At 42.4% G+C, this 15,357-nt stretch overlaps 1 protein-coding gene across 6 annotated transcripts in view; it reads left to right on the top strand.

Annotated features, from left to right (window-relative positions):
• The window catches only part of SLC20A2 (solute carrier family 20 member 2), a 57,864-nt gene extending 42,835 nt beyond the window's left edge, over window positions 1-15,029 (top strand). For 3 of the 6 annotated variants that reach the window (XM_071556005.1, XM_071556006.1, XM_071556007.1), the window contains 3 exons: window positions 6,797-6,982; window positions 7,695-7,779; window positions 13,342-15,029. In XM_071556005.1, the coding sequence (XP_071412106.1) occupies window positions 6,797-6,982; window positions 7,695-7,779; window positions 13,342-13,506 (436 nt within the window). In that variant the 3' untranslated portion in view covers window positions 13,507-15,029. Of the gene's footprint in view, window positions 1-6,796; window positions 6,983-7,694; window positions 7,780-8,253; window positions 8,339-13,341 lie in introns of all 6 variants that reach the window. The other 3 variants (XR_011697892.1, XM_071556008.1, XM_071556009.1) reach the window with 3 other exon arrangements.
• The last annotated feature ends 328 nt before the right edge of the window (window positions 15,030-15,357 follow it).

Raw genomic sequence — 15,357 nt, 5'->3', positions numbered from 1 at the left:
GGCTCAGCATTGCAGACACAGCAGCTTACCTGTATAACAACAAGTAACAGAAAAGTTGCTGAGGCTGTAGGGTTTATGCTGTGTTTCAAAGTCTGGAGCCATGTCTGAATTAAGCAGTTCTCAAAAACAAAGGCAGTTGGGCAGGCTGTTTTGGACATGGCTAAAGAGGGCTGCTATCTCCATAGCTATCTCTGGTGCTCAGCACAGTGGTGGCTGTGGCTGCTTTGCTACTGGGTTGGGAATGAGAAAGGCATGAGTAAACACTGTGTTGGCCCCACAGCCTCATCCTAGCAAATGGGAAGACACTTTTGTAAACTCAAGCAGTCTCTGTAGCTTGTTATTCCTTGAATTCTTGCAATCAAAGCAGGATGACCCACAGAAAGATGCTGTAGGTCAGTGTGAGGTGGCTGATTAAAATCTGCTGTTTGGGCTGTGAAAAACCGCTGTGCCCTGCTCCTAAACACCTGTCTATGCATGTATTACTCTTTTCTCAAACAGATTCCTTCCCCTATAAATGGGCAGCCTCTTCTGTCCCTTTCTACCCTCACTTCTCCACCTTGGGCCAGCATTCCTGCTATCACAAGAATGTCACAGAAACCCCAGGGATGTCAGAAGGAGCTGCCTGCCCTGGCTGGTGTGAGCAGGCATCTACCTGTGCTCATGGATTCTGCTATGGAAGAAGGTTGATTTATTATCATGATGGTGGCAAGAGGTGTGATGGTCCAGCTGAACAGGGTGACCATGGCCCATGTCCTCCACCCATGTCTGTGTGTCCCAAGGTGCAGGCAGTACTGAGGTTTGGCTGGTACATGCTACAGGGAGGAGAAACCTGCCTGCAAATGTTTCACAGGGGATCTCAGTTTTTCTGAGTTCCTGCTACATAAGTGGTTTGAATGTGTCTGCTCCAATTAAATTTCATGTGGAGGACGTCAGGACTACCCTTGTGTATTCAGGCTTAGTTTATAGGAAAAAGGGGTCATTTGTGATAGAGTCTGCAAGTGATGCCTTATAGATTTATGGCAAAAATTTGAGAAAAAATGACTCTCATTAATCAAAGGATATAGACTACAGTACTGATGACAGGATTTAAAACCATTTCAGAACTATAGTAAAAATGTTGAATATTTTTATATATTTATACATGTTTTCTCTGTAGTTTTAGGGAAGCTGAACTGCTATCAGACAGGGAATTAATTGTTTAAGCAAAGCAGTTTGAGTGAAGCTAGGAAATGCCTGCTTGCTCAGAATACAGGGAGAGGAAACTCACCTCCATACAGACTTACTGGAGTTTTAGGTCTGAGCACACAAACAGCAGTAGGATTCACCTTTCTCCCCTCTTCCTAAAGTAAATGCAATGGGATTAAATGAAGGAGGGGCTGAACACTGCCAGGATCTCAAGGCACATGGAAAGCTTAGTGGGATTCAGCCTCCTGGCTAAATAAGGAGTCTAAAGGAGCTATAATAAGGCTAGATTACAAAATTAGTATTTCTTATTTCCTCCCTGAGAGCTGCAGTCGAGATCACTTAGAATATTTAGGAAGCTGATCTGTCTATTATGATTAGTGAGAGCAGCCTGATATCTGATTTCTTCCCTTTTTAATAGAAGTCCATCCTGTGAGTCCATCCTGTATCCTAAGTAGATATGAATCTTCACTTGTGTCCTTAATTGTGCAGGTACATGGCATTTTTGTTGTGCCATGCAGGCAAGCCAGAGGAAAGCAGCAAGAAACAGGACTCTGGTGAGCACAGGAATCCTACCCCATCCCACTGCGAGCAGGGTCCATGAGTGTGTTTGCCAGGGAAAAAGCTGATGCTGGTGGGTGCGGGGGAGGATGGACCCAACCCTCCAGCATCCAGGGAATTGGGGTTTTCAGGGCAGTATTTGGAGTACACAAAGATGAGCTGGAGGAATAAAAACATATCCTCCCTCATTTTGCATCCTGTCTCATTAATGCACCCAAATCTTGCACTTCACAGGGCACAGCTGTGACACACGTTTTTTTGCTATGGTGTATGCATTATTTCAAAACTGTCCAGTTATTGGAACTAGGATAAAACTCTCTTGATGACAATCTGAGATCTCTGGAGATTAGGACACATTTTTATCCTGTTGCTACATATAAGCGTTTCTTTCTTGCACCCTTACTCAACTGGGTGATGTCTCAAGGCGTAACTGCAGCCTATTCAGAAGTATCATCCCACTGATTTTCCCAGTGGAAAGTTTGTGAAATCCTGGTTTGGGAAATAGTCAAAAGGCTGGGGATTTTGCAATTGTATTTGTAATCTTGGATGCCTAATACAGATTTCTCAGATGGCTGTTTTGGTTGTCACTCAGTTTTAATTTTTGATAATGTAGGTTTCAAGGTTCTTTCAGTCCACTAGAAAAGGTAACTAAAACAGTCTCCTTTTTCAGGTAGCAGAGCATCAAAGCATGGTCATCAAGAAGTCTGTAGATTATTCACAAAGCATATTCAGAGTGTAGATTTTAAATACAGTTAGATTTTCTTTTTAAGCAACTCACTAATCTCCCCAAATAATAACCAGGTAGCAGCAATGTTGCTACTTCATAAAGTGTTATGACAAGTTTGATGGGGTTTGGGAATATAGCTGATGGCATCCTTCCATTACTGGGAAAAAAGCCTTATTCTTTACTAAAAATAAAATTTAAAAAAAGAATTTATAGTCCTTGTTCCTCCAGAGAAGGACTTGGACTTGTGACCCAGAGGTACCTAAAAATCTGTGCTTGTGTATGTGCATACTTGGGAAACTGTCATTGCTAAGCCTGTCTCATGATAGCTGAATGTGGGATGGGGGTTTTTTTTTGGTAATACTATCTGTCTCTCAGGGGAGAGAAGAAGCCAACTCTATTTATAGTTCAGATTCACTGTCAAATGCTATCTTTCACAACAGTTTTATAAATGGTCCGTGACAGATCCTCAACTGGCACTAGCAAACAGAAAAAGAGAAGTTGTGCCAATTCACGTTAGTTGAGAGAGAAATCATCATGAGGGTCAGGCAGCACTTCAGAAACACTGAGCAGCACTTCGCTGAACCACTGTGACATGTGTCTGCAAGTACAAGTATTACTGTAGATGGCATTTAATCCTCTTGCACCTCTGGGAAAGGCAAACAGCCCCCATGCACTGGCCCCGCTGCAAAGTCCTGTGCCCTCCCACTAACCATGGCTGGTGGAGCCCAACAGAGATGGTGAAAAGTACAGGATGTGGAGAATACACTGTACAGCAGGTAGACTCAGAAGATAGGATTCTTATGCCATAACGTTTCATAAATGCATCCTAAAGTTATGTTGTCATGGCTATCCCCTAGTGCTCAGTGGAAAAGTTCGTGTTAGGTGTACAGAATTAAAGTAATACCATGACAGAAGCAGCTCATGTTGCCTTTTAATCCCAATACTAAATACAGCAACATCCTCTAAAACATTTCAGTTTCAGAGAAACCTAAGGGCAGTTTTACATACAGATAGATGTGAATAGGGGTTCAGACCCCTGGATGACAATCTCAGGCTTTTTTCTTCTCTAAACTACCATGAGTAAGACTTGAAGCTCCCACGCAAAGGAGATTTAGTTAAGGCAAGTAAAAACCCGTGTGGGAGAATAAGAGAAAATCACTTGAAAATAGACTTGTAAAATGACTCTTAGCCAAATGCATGGAAGGTTTGAGGACTGCTTTCCTGCTAGTCATGTCTTGAGTCCAACCAGAACTGGTGGGAAATATTGTGAACGCCACATCCCAGTCTAGCCCGCTTTGTTGTGGTTCATCTGTTTAGTCATTCAGCTGTAGGAGACATCTCTAAGCAAACTCTTATCTAACAAAGCATCTAACAAAGCCTTTTTTTTTTGTGTGTGTGTGTGTGTGTGCGCGCGCGCGCGTGCACGCGTGTGTGTGCGCGCACGTCCGTTGTTTGTTGTTTCTCTCTTACTCTCTCTTACAGGTTGTCTTTTACTTCTATGCAGAACCAAAAGCATAGTCTTTGCAGTGCCTGAGTCAAACCCATTCATTGTGAGCTTTTGGCAGTTTTGTAGTGGAACAGGCCTAATGGCTTCTTCTAGGGACATTAGCATAGAAAGTGTTGATACCACAAGCCCCTGGGATTCGCCCCACTGAACAAATCCAGAAGCTAAAGGAGCCCCTTGCAGAGCTGTGACAGTGCCACCTGGAGCCACTGGTTTGGTGGCTGTTGGGTAGCCACTTTCAATTGCTCAGGCTGGGATATGCCACTGTCCCTAGAAGCTGAACATTTGAGTCACATTGAACATTATTTACAGGGGGAGGAGAAATGTCACTCTGGTAAAGATAACCAGTGATGCAGATACCCACAAATGAAAATGCGGGTAATTGCCTTTTTGCCTTTCCAAACATATATGGATTCAGTGCCCTTCTGCTTTCATTTCTTCCAGGGAAGGTATCCTAAATGCTGCTTTTGTGGGCATCAGTGTCATCTCTCCTGATCTGTTGGACAGAATCAGCCACTCAGATCGTCTGAGGCTGAGCGCAAGTCAGCAGAGTTTTGCTTTGTCTTCCACTGCCACAAATAAGAAAATAACCTTTTCTTCAAAGATTAAGCTTAGTTGATTCATAGAGGTGTAGCATTTGCAAATAATTAAAACTAGATTTTGATACAGAAGAGCATAGTTTGATGCTGCAATTTTTGAGCCTTTTCTGTCTTTCCATTTACATTGGGACTGACAAATATCTATCCATAATCTCTTCAGAACAGTCAGAATCAGTGCCTGGGCTCACTCCAAATGTGCTTGTTATTTTCAACAGGAAGGTTGTTTTCATATCATACAGCACAGTAAAAAGGGATGATCAGTTTTCCCTTTAGTCATCTGGTCAATGTTTTATTTGCCTTTATCCATCATTCTGCACCCATCAGTTGAAGCTACATTGAGTTACCTTTTTTTCTGTGCACAAGAAGGTGTTTAAGTATGCAATAAATTTAATCCACACCTGAAAACATTGAAAAAGAAGGTGCAGGTCAACTTAAAAATATTAGAAATGCTTTGATCAAGGATCTCTTCTTCCTTGGAGGAAAAATAATTCTTGCATTTAGGCCCTAAGGACTTTTCACATACTGTCCTTCAATTCTTGCAGAAATTCAACAAATGAAATGCTTACTCGGGCACAGTATCACATCAGAATTTTAAAGTTTTTTTGCTAGTTGAAATCACTCTTTATTTAAAGTGTATTTAGTTCTTTGCTGCACTACCAAGTGTCTTCAAATCACTGGATTTGAATATCCATGTTAGCTGACTAATTTATTTTCAGTAACTTTCTCAAAATCCTGAGAATTATTAATTCTTTTTTATATCAAAGAGCATTTTAAATACTGTGATTTGCTTCGCAGCTTGAATGTTGCTGTGTGTGTTTACAAGGGAAGAGTCCTTCCTAGTTACTTTGCTCCAGGACCATTTGCAAGGGTTCACAGCTGGACTTCCCAAGGACCATATGAAAGAAGGAGGTTGTTGCTTAGATATGCCGAGATTTGCAATGCTGAGGGCCCTTGTCTCTTGGCCATCACCACTCAGCTCCTAGCACCTCATATCTGGTAAAGATGGGATTCAAGTAAATTATTAACTGGCAGATACAGTGGCTTGGTTTGCATAACATTTGACATTAAAACTGGCCCTTACTCCATCTGTGTATTTTGGAGCAGAACCAGGAACTAAATTTAACTGGTCCTGGCTCCAGGGCGAGCACAGCTATCAGCCCTGCCTGCAGTGCTCGCTGTGACCCGCTTTCCTTATCGGTTTACAAAGAGGAGTGCTTCCTGATGGTTTTCAGATTTTGAATGACATTGGTGAAGTTTGCTCTGCTCTTTTCATGATATTTAGACATAAATGTAGTGCTGCTTCACTACCTATCCTATTTGGGGTGTGGATAAATGCTGCTTAGCCAGGCAAGCAGCTACTCAGTTTAGTAAAAAAGCCGAAAAAAATCGATACATTGACATTCTTACCTGCTTTTTAGTATTTAAACCTCTAAAGTAACTGGATAGCAGCTTTCATGTTTTTCTTCTAATTCTCATGACTAGAAATTTGATTCTTTTCTAGAATAAACAGTCAGAAGTCTGACTCCAAGTACCAAAGGCTCCAGCCACCAATATTGGATGACCTGCATTAGGAGTGGGGACTTCAGTGTTGCTGACTTTCAGTGTTTTTCTAGATAGCAACAGCAGGGTAGCAAAAAGAGCTTATGCCAGCTCTGTCACCAAAGAATCCTCTCTGATCCAGTGCAACTAGTTCTACAACTAGTTTGAAGAGGACTAAGTGACCTTCCTGTCTGCACTGTGATCATGGCCCAAATTTTATAGGCTGTCAAACTAGATTATATTTCTGTATTCTTGTCTGCAATGGTAATTTTGTTCATTATTTTCCCTATTTGACAAAAAGAGCTAATTTGATTTTAAAGATGCAGAGTTCTTGAGTTGGTTAATTTTGAGATAGTTTCAGTGCAGTACTGAAAATACTGATTTTTGTCACAGAACAGATATAATGAGGTACTACTGACTGACATTTCAGGAAGTGATTTGTAAAAGAGAAATTCCCTTCAGAATTCACTCTATTTAACAGTGATGAAATGACAACTGAAAAAGCAACACAATGAGAGTTGCCTGCCACAGCCTTTCCAAGTGAGAAGGGGTGTTGCCAGTACGATCAAGTCAGAGCAGTGCTGCACGCATGATGAATTAAGAATCACATGGAAAATAAGAGACTTCTTTCAAGGAAATTATCTGTATTTTTGTAACTCAGGTGATATATTCCTCTTTCTCCAGCAATGCAATCGGTCCCCTTGTCGCACTTTGGCTTATCTATGAGCAAGGTGGCGTAATGCAAGAAGCATCGACTCCGATCTGGCTGCTGTTTTATGGAGGTGTTGGGATCTGTGTAGGTCTCTGGGTCTGGGGTAGAAGAGTTATCCAGACCATGGGTAAAGACCTCACTCCAATCACACCATCAAGGTAGGTCCACAGGTGTCATTATGGCTGTGTGAACTTCATGTGTGAACCAATCTGAGAAACTGCTGCTCCAGTATTTTGTTTGTAATGCTCTTTGCTGGATTTGCTGTGCTTTGATTTTAATAATAACCTGGCTTCAATTCCTCCATCTTTCTAAAAAAATGAAGGAAATAAAAGAAGAGAAAGAGAGAATGAGATAAAGAAAGAAAAAGAAAGAGAGAAAGAAAAAAGATAACCCTATAAACTAATACTGAATGTGTCTGAGATGTAGAGGTCTGCATGAACATTCTTCTGCTGATGACCTAATTAACATGGCAGAAGGTGCATTTGGAAATGGCAAAATTACAGTAGCTTTCCCAGTGCGCTTCTGCCTGTTAAAACCATATGTATTTATTACAGTAATTTTCATCCTTAATGCATACTCGACCTCTGCTGGTGCTTAACTGAATTACTAATTAGGCATGATTCACTGCAGCGTCGAGTAGTAAAAGTCCCTGATGCAATGAGCTGGGCAGCCGGGTTACTACAGTTGACTAGCCTATGCCGTTACCATTATTCAACCTTTCCTTGTTCTCTTAACTTACCTGTATGACAAAAATCACTTGGAGATAAAACAGTGGAAAGAAGAAACAGGTAAGGCTTTGGCACGCTGCATGGTATCAGTCCAAGCTGATGCAAAGAGTGATTGTGAAGTGTTTTCTTATGCTTCCTGCAGTGGATTCACTATTGAATTGGCTTCGGCGTTCACAGTTGTGGTAGCTTCCAATGTTGGACTTCCTGTCAGTACTACACACTGCAAGGTATGCCTTTGCCCAGCGACTGCAGTCAAGGCAGTCTGGACTATTCATCTTAAAATTGTGCTGCCTGAAGCAGGGATAATGGCATGGCAAGGGGAAAACAGCCGCTGATGGAGGACGGTTAGACAGAGGTGCATCAGCGCATCTCAGTCATGCCAGAGACATTGGAAAACAATCAGGCTTCCAAAAAAATGCTTTGGAGTTGTCACAGTAAAGTCACTGGAACTGGAGACAGCATGAACTCCATAAAAACAGCACTCACAAAACCATGACCTGAATTTTAAAGCAAGGAAGAACCTGGTTTCCTCTGACGGTGCCATTTGAACCTGGTCGGGTAACATTTCTCCCTTGTTCAGAGGCTGCGCACCATTCATCATTTATACTTCACTTTCTTGATAAGTGCATGGCATGGGATTTCCTGCATATAACTCTTTTACTACAGGTTTTCCATCTGTCTTTTTTTTTATTTCTTCACAGTGGATTTTGCATTGAAGTAATGTGTGCGCTAACGGTACTTGTAGCCTCAAATGTGGGTATTCCAATAAGCTCCACCCATTGCAAGGTATTGGGAGTTTGCAGTGATCCTATCAGTAAATCACATTGCTAGGACAAACCATAACAAAATACAAGAGATACCAATTCTTGCAGATTGCCTTCTCTATGTGGTGCGCCTTGCAGACTATGGCCACAAAATAACGAGGTCCACGTTAGAGCTGGTATGACTAAAAGCAAAGTCAGCATTGTAACTGATTGCACAAAAGTCTGGACTGTCTTTCACCCTTACATGATTGTATTGAACTAATATAGATGTATTAAAGTAACGTAGATTCGTAGTTTGTGTGAACCCAGTTACATGTGTTTTAGAGCCACGTGTATCTACATCATTAAGCTAATATTTTAATGTCTCTCTTCTTTTAAACCAACTTGTCCTCACTTTTGTGCATTATGGTATGGAATCCAGTCCTTGTAATTAGTTCTTTGAACAAGGCTGTTTGCTTTCTTTTTTTTTTCTGAAAAGGACCACTTTGGAGTATAGATATAGGCTGGGTAATGAGCAGAATTTAATTGTGTCATATCATATGCTATGTGAAAAGACATTGATATTGCTTGTAGACATCAGGGAGTATGTGCACATGTACACTGCCAGAAGAACATAATGGAGATTTCCCTGGGAAAATCTGGAGTCAAATATCTTTATTTCCTTTGCTTCCCCACAGAGTCCCAGGTTCTTGGACATGCAGAGCTGTTTGTTCTTTCACCCTCTGTCAGGATGTGGGGAAGCGCCTCAAAATTCAGAGACCCCAGAGGAGCAAAGGCACTCTGTGGCATGACACGCCACCAAGACCAAGCCCTAAAAATATCCAATTCCTGTAGGATTCACTACTGCACCCTGGAGACCTTGAAGCCCTTCCAGCCTTGGCTGGGGCTAGGGCTGGTGCAGGCAGGTTTCCGGGGCTAACTGCTCCATGGCCTAGCAGGCAGGCTGGCAAGAAGCCTGGCATCCTTGCCTGTGACATTGACCTGGTTTCCAGTGAAAGAGTCAATGAAATCCACACATCCTGCAAAACGGCCCAAGTTTGTTCAATTGGCCTTTTTCTAGTGAAAACCATTTCTTCAGAAAGCCTTCCTCTATTGCAAAATCATTTCTTTCTTCTGCCCTGATGCTCTTTGAGAAGCAGCCAAGACTGAGCTGTTCTAAAAGGCTGTTCAGATTTTCTGGCATTGACAGAGCTCTGGTTCCTCTGAATCAAGCAGGGAGGGGAAAAATAATAACAACATGATACATTTCTCAAAATGCTAGCCTGTAACCACCTCCATTTAAGCTGACTGGTATATCAAATGCATGATGAGGAATTTGCCACAGAGAATAATACAGTTTTGATTATCCCAGTTGTGTGCCTGAAGCATTTATAGCCAATTGTTGTAAAAGAGAAAACACACGTTGGTGCAGACAAATAGACTGAATTAAAAAAGACAATGTCTTGGAAGCCATAAACTAATGAGAGGGTGGCATGAGAAGTTATTAATTCACTCAATGCAGTTAAAAAGCTTGGTATTTTCTAACTGCAGAACAAAATAGTTCTTTTTAAAAATACTTTCGTAAAAGCAGTTAATGTGGTTAGTCTGTGTCTGCTACCTGTAGTTTGCTGTATCTCATTAGGTGGATCATTCTTAATAGGAAGATCCACTTCACAATAGAATTAGACTGTTCCAGGATGTCACGTCATTGTAACTGACTCAGTGTTGCAGCAAAATGAGATCCTGAGTTGAAAGATCCTAACTGATCAACACAAGGTAAAGCAAACACTTGTAACAGATGTATTCCTTGTTTTCTTTGAGGGCCCAGGGAAGGAATAAAAGAACTGCTATATATAATTTGCTCCAAGTGAAAATGCCTCTCTGAAAGTGCTGTCAGTCTTTGAGTCAAAAATGCTGTCTTAAAACTCCGCAGAAAAATTATTTTCCTCTAGAAAACAAAAAGAAGAGTTTCGAGGTTAGACTGATATTGAGCCTCTGGCATCAGGAAGTGGAAATTATTCCTTTTCCCAATATTTGTTCCACTATAAAATAGGATTTGCTAAGGTGGGAACCCTACCAAGGGAGTGTCAGTCAACTGAACATGCAATAGCTAGATAAACTGATGATAAAGAAGGAGCAGCATTAAACAACTGGAGTGAGACCTTTTTGAGGTGAAACAATAGTCAGTAATGAAAAATGGAGACCAAATATGAAGGAAAGCTCTGAGCAGCAGTTTTCAGGTCTTGGAGCAGATGTGGTGGCCAACGGGAGGGGTTGGTAGCAAGAAGAGAAGCATTGGCTTCTGAGAAAGATTCGTCAATCACCCTCAGATCAGCAGCTGCCTTCAGTCCTAAATCAGAGGCTTTGGTCTACATGAGGTAGTCACTGCCCAGTGTGCCTGTTCTAAATCTACAGCCAAGCAGCCTTTTCATGCTCAGTGCCTGCTGAGAGCCTGAACTGCACCTTCATGTTTGCCATGAGTCAAAGGGGAGAGAAAAATCCTTCTGAAAGCCTCCAAGTCAAGAAGGTCTGAAGGAAAGACCTAATCTTTTGCGCCTCCAGAGGAACTCTTGAGTCTGAATGCAGTAGCCACATTGCTCTGCCTACATCAGTTCAACTTCCCTTGGGATCTAGCACTGGAAAGCTGGTGTGGTGTGAATGCATACTTTGCCTTTCTGCTACCCAAGCTGGCAAATGATGCCATGGAATCTTACATATAGCACCTGATACTTATTCTAAGATTTGAGATGTAGAAATAAACAGGCATTTCTCAGCTATAACAGATTGAGTGTGTTCACATACAGATAAAATTACAGTGCAGGAGTTAAATGCTTTTGCTCTGCAAAAGCGACTTTGCTGAGGTCATACTGTCAGCTCTGTTTTGCCATTATGATTTTGGGGTTTTGAAGAATATTCTCTGTGCTACTGTGATTGAATTATCATGTTCTCTGTGTTCTTATGGTACACTATTGCACAGGAATGAGAGCCAAAAGCATTTCTGTAATGCTTTAAGCAGAGCATACTGAAGGCAAACTGCACTGGTTTCAAACCAATCTCAAAGTAGATATCATCTGAAATTCTGCAGGCGGTGTAGTGTGCCTACACCCAAGTTTTAGCTGCTCTCCTAACCTCTAGTCCATCAAAATCACTATTAATAAACTAAACTTTAATAATGTTTAAAACAGATTGCCAATGCCATCATTGCTGATACCTTTTAAATTTCAGGAAGGAGTCGGAAACTAGCGTATGTAGACTGCAGACTTGCTTAAGAAGCAATACTTCTTGTTGCAAGCATGACAGATGGAAGCTAAGGACATGCAAAATGGAAAGCTGAGTCTAACAACTGAGCTGCTGAAAAATCAAATGCTGTTTTCTCAAATTAACACTTTGATATAGTCAGAAATGTGGGATTCCTCTTCACTGGGCATGTCCTAAATACAGAATAGCATGTTGTCCACTCAGGCGGTATTCAGATGAAATATTATCAAACAGATTTCCTTACTGGATCAAGCTTGAAACAGAGGCCTTATTGGTCATAAAATATCAAATTTAGTTTTCTCATGTTCTGTCACAGGCACCCTGGAGTTACAGGGTCTTCCACAAATAACTCTTCTCCAAAAAGAAATGTTAAGCAATACTTAGAAGCTAAATAGGTGTTAGCAAAATATGTGGATTTGATATCTCCATCCTGTCTCTCCCTGATCACTTGTCCTCCTAGCATTTATCATTTTACTGGCTCTGTACATGGGGAGCAGCCCATCTTTTGATCTATAGGTAGGGACTCATAAGTCCCATTAAGAAAATAAGCAGGTAGGCAGGGACAGCACTTCAGGGAGCACATGCCCAGCTGTGTCTTGGAGTTTCCTTACCTTCTAAACAGGATATTCCTTCCACATTTCTTGCTGCTTTACCATGCACTTTGAATAGATTTGCATTGATTTACATGTTTTTGCTAACAGCATGGAAAGCCACTTCTAGGGCATAAAGAAAATACAGAGTTTCTGAAGTTGTATAATTTTTCACTGAAAATGTTTTTTTCAGCCCAGTTTTTTTCTTAAGAACTAATATGCCAGGTTTATACCTGAGCTTATGAACTGAAAATACATTCAAAGGAAGAAAAGGTTGCAGCTTTGTCCATGCTACAGTGTGTTTTGTCTACAAAACCACTGGCCTACCCAGCTGCCCTGGTAGGAGTGCCTTTGAAGGATACTTTGGTGGTTTATCCATTTCCCCACCACCGTCTTGGTGTCTGTGCAGTTTGTGTGCCCCATAGCAGTAGGCTGATGTCTTCGCTGCAGGGAGGATTTTAGCTCTGGGTGCTTTGCTTGGCCAGCTGATCCAAAAGGGCTGATATTTCTCAGAGGGCTTGGACTGATGAGTTTGATGCACTGGGTCTAACTTTGCACTGTCTATCTGCCCCCTGGCAGTCACCATTGCTGTCACAGGATGGGCTCTGCTGCTTACCTTGCCATTGACATCCTGTTATAGCTCATAGTATTGAAGTACAGATGTGCTGTTCTGAGTCAGTTCTGTATGCTGGCTATAAGCTGCAGAGGTTCAGTAGCTGCTGGGTGAACAGGCAGGACATCCCAAACCAACAAGAGGACAGGAACTCTATTAGTTCTTCTGACCTGCCCCATGCAGAGCTTTAAAAACTTTTCATGATTTAAACTGCAGTCTGGCCAGACTTGGTGGACACTTGCCCTCTGCCCTGTGGACTGTGTCAGGTAAAGGCTTGCCTCAACTGCAGGATAATGGAGGAGTTAGCAGGGCAGAGGAAAACCCATAAACATATTTATTTGCCTTTGGCTGACCCCAAGACCCATGAAAATCAGGTCATTGAAAAATAAAGGTTGAAGCACCCTAGAAGTGTCACGCTCCCGCCACCACACCCAAACAGAGCCATTCATCATCCTCAAGGTCTCCTTTCTCTCAGAGCATTGCTTGGTATCAGCTGACTGGCATTGGTGTGGCTGTGGGCATGTTACAGGTGCTCAGACCTACCCCTCACATATTGTCTGCCTCTCTCCTCCCCACGCTCCCAAGGTTGGCTCCGTGGTGGCTGTTGGCTGGATCCGCTCCAAGAAAGCTGTCGACTGGCGCCTTTTCCGCAACATCTTCCTGGCGTGGTTTGTGACTGTGCCAGTGGCTGGCTTGTTTAGCGCTGGGGTGATGGCACTGCTGACGTATGGGATCTTGCCTTACATCTGAAGAGCCTCCTCTGCTGGGAAAAGGTGAAATGGCCAAGCTACTACCAAGGAGAGAAGCTTGTCGAAGCAGTCGAAGAGGATCCATCTTCCATATCTAACTTCTTATCTACTGTACATAACAATGTGTCATATTGGTGACATGGTGATGTGGTGCCATTTCTTATATATTAAAGAAATATATATGCATATAGTAGGTAACAATACCTAAGTTATATTATCAGTGGGGTGAAAATAATTACCTAGAATTTAATATTTAGTAAAATTTGTACATAGTGTATCATTTTGGTGGCTATTTTTTAATCTTTTGAAGAAGAGTATGGATTAGGAAATGTTTCTTGTCCATTTGATATAAGAAGCGAGGTACAGGACTGCATAACACATGAATTTTTTAAAGCTATTAAGATACTGGAACAAAATAAAATGTGCAGAAGTGCTTTTCATAAAATAACTTGTTCATATCATATTGATCTTTGTGTATCATAGCGTGATGGTTATGGCTGTGTAAATACTTACAAACAGTAACTTTTAAATGGTGCATTTCCCTTATATATTTTGGATAAGAAAGTTTAGGAAGTACCAAAGAAGCAGGGGAATAGCTTGCCGATACTATGTTGTTGTCTACACATGTGAGCGTGTGTTGTGTTTCCCCACCTTTAAATCAACATTTTCACCAAGCTCCAGCCAGCAAGGCTGGGATAGTACTGTTCATGTCTTAATGTACCTTTAAAAAAAAAGAAGTGCGCACAAAAAAGTTAGCTCTTGTGACTTAGTAGGTAGACCATGGTTCTTCACATTAGCTGACAGTAGACTGACTTCATTTTGTGGGTTCATACTTCAGTATCTCACTGCTCACCTTCTACCATTCCCCTTCAAGTCTCAGCTCCCAGTTGCCCTGCTATCAATTCCTGCAGGAGAACAGACCGTCAGTCTCCCCATTTTCTGTCCATCCAGCCACAGGCACACACTCAGGTACAGGAGCGGGGCTGTGGGGTGCACGGCATCCCCACGTACAGAAGTGAAGGGCAGCAGTGGGTAGGAAATGGGCTTAGCCCTGGTGTTGTGGTTGAAGGTAATGGGCACCCATGGGAGTGCTGATCCATGCAGGGGACAGTATGAGAAACGTTTGGGGAGGATGTGAGCAGGTGTTACCTCCCCCCCAGCAAGTCCCATCCCACACCACAGCCAGCCAGCCTCCTGCAGTGCTGCTGACTGTAAGGAGGGGATGGGAGCCTGGCCTTGTATGGATGGAGGTTGTATGGTAACCAGCATTTGGGATGAGATTTTTTTCATGGCAGCTCAGGGGAGAATGGCTAGCTGCGTCCCCTGCGTGCCTCTGGAAAGCACATTTGAGTGAAGGTTACTGTTTAGTGGGTGGGAGGCAAAGGGCAAGGGGTGCCCAGAGAAGTCTGGGAATCTATTACTGTTTAAATGCTGCTAAAATTTTGATAAAACGTTCTTGGTACTCCATTGTGACTTTTCCATTGGTCATTCATACTAAATTTATAATAAAAATATAAACAGCCCCTATAATGGCCTCTTGCATTTTTCAAGTGTTACTCAGCCATAATGGGAAGGCTCCCCAGGCAGTTAAAACCTACTCCTTGGCATCTGCTGACTTTTGTTCTTTGTCTGCTGTGATCAGTGGGGATGAAACCATGCTCTGTGTGGCACTGACAAAACCGCCCTTTTCTTCCTACTGTCTGGGCGGCCCCAGTGCCCAGCCCTTGCTCTGCCCAGGCTTGGCTCACAAGAGGCTGATCCTCAAGGTTTGGGAGCTTGAGGGCTGCTTTGGATGGGTTCCCTGGGCACTCGCTGCCTCCAAGCACCTCCCTAACTCTAACCCTCCCTTCTG

Source organism: Pithys albifrons, chromosome 5 (assembly GCF_047495875.1).
Source record: "Pithys albifrons albifrons isolate INPA30051 chromosome 5, PitAlb_v1, whole genome shotgun sequence".
NCBI classification, from domain to species: Eukaryota; Metazoa; Chordata; class Aves; order Passeriformes; family Thamnophilidae; genus Pithys; species Pithys albifrons.
This window is presented reverse-complemented; position numbering and strand designations above follow the sequence as displayed.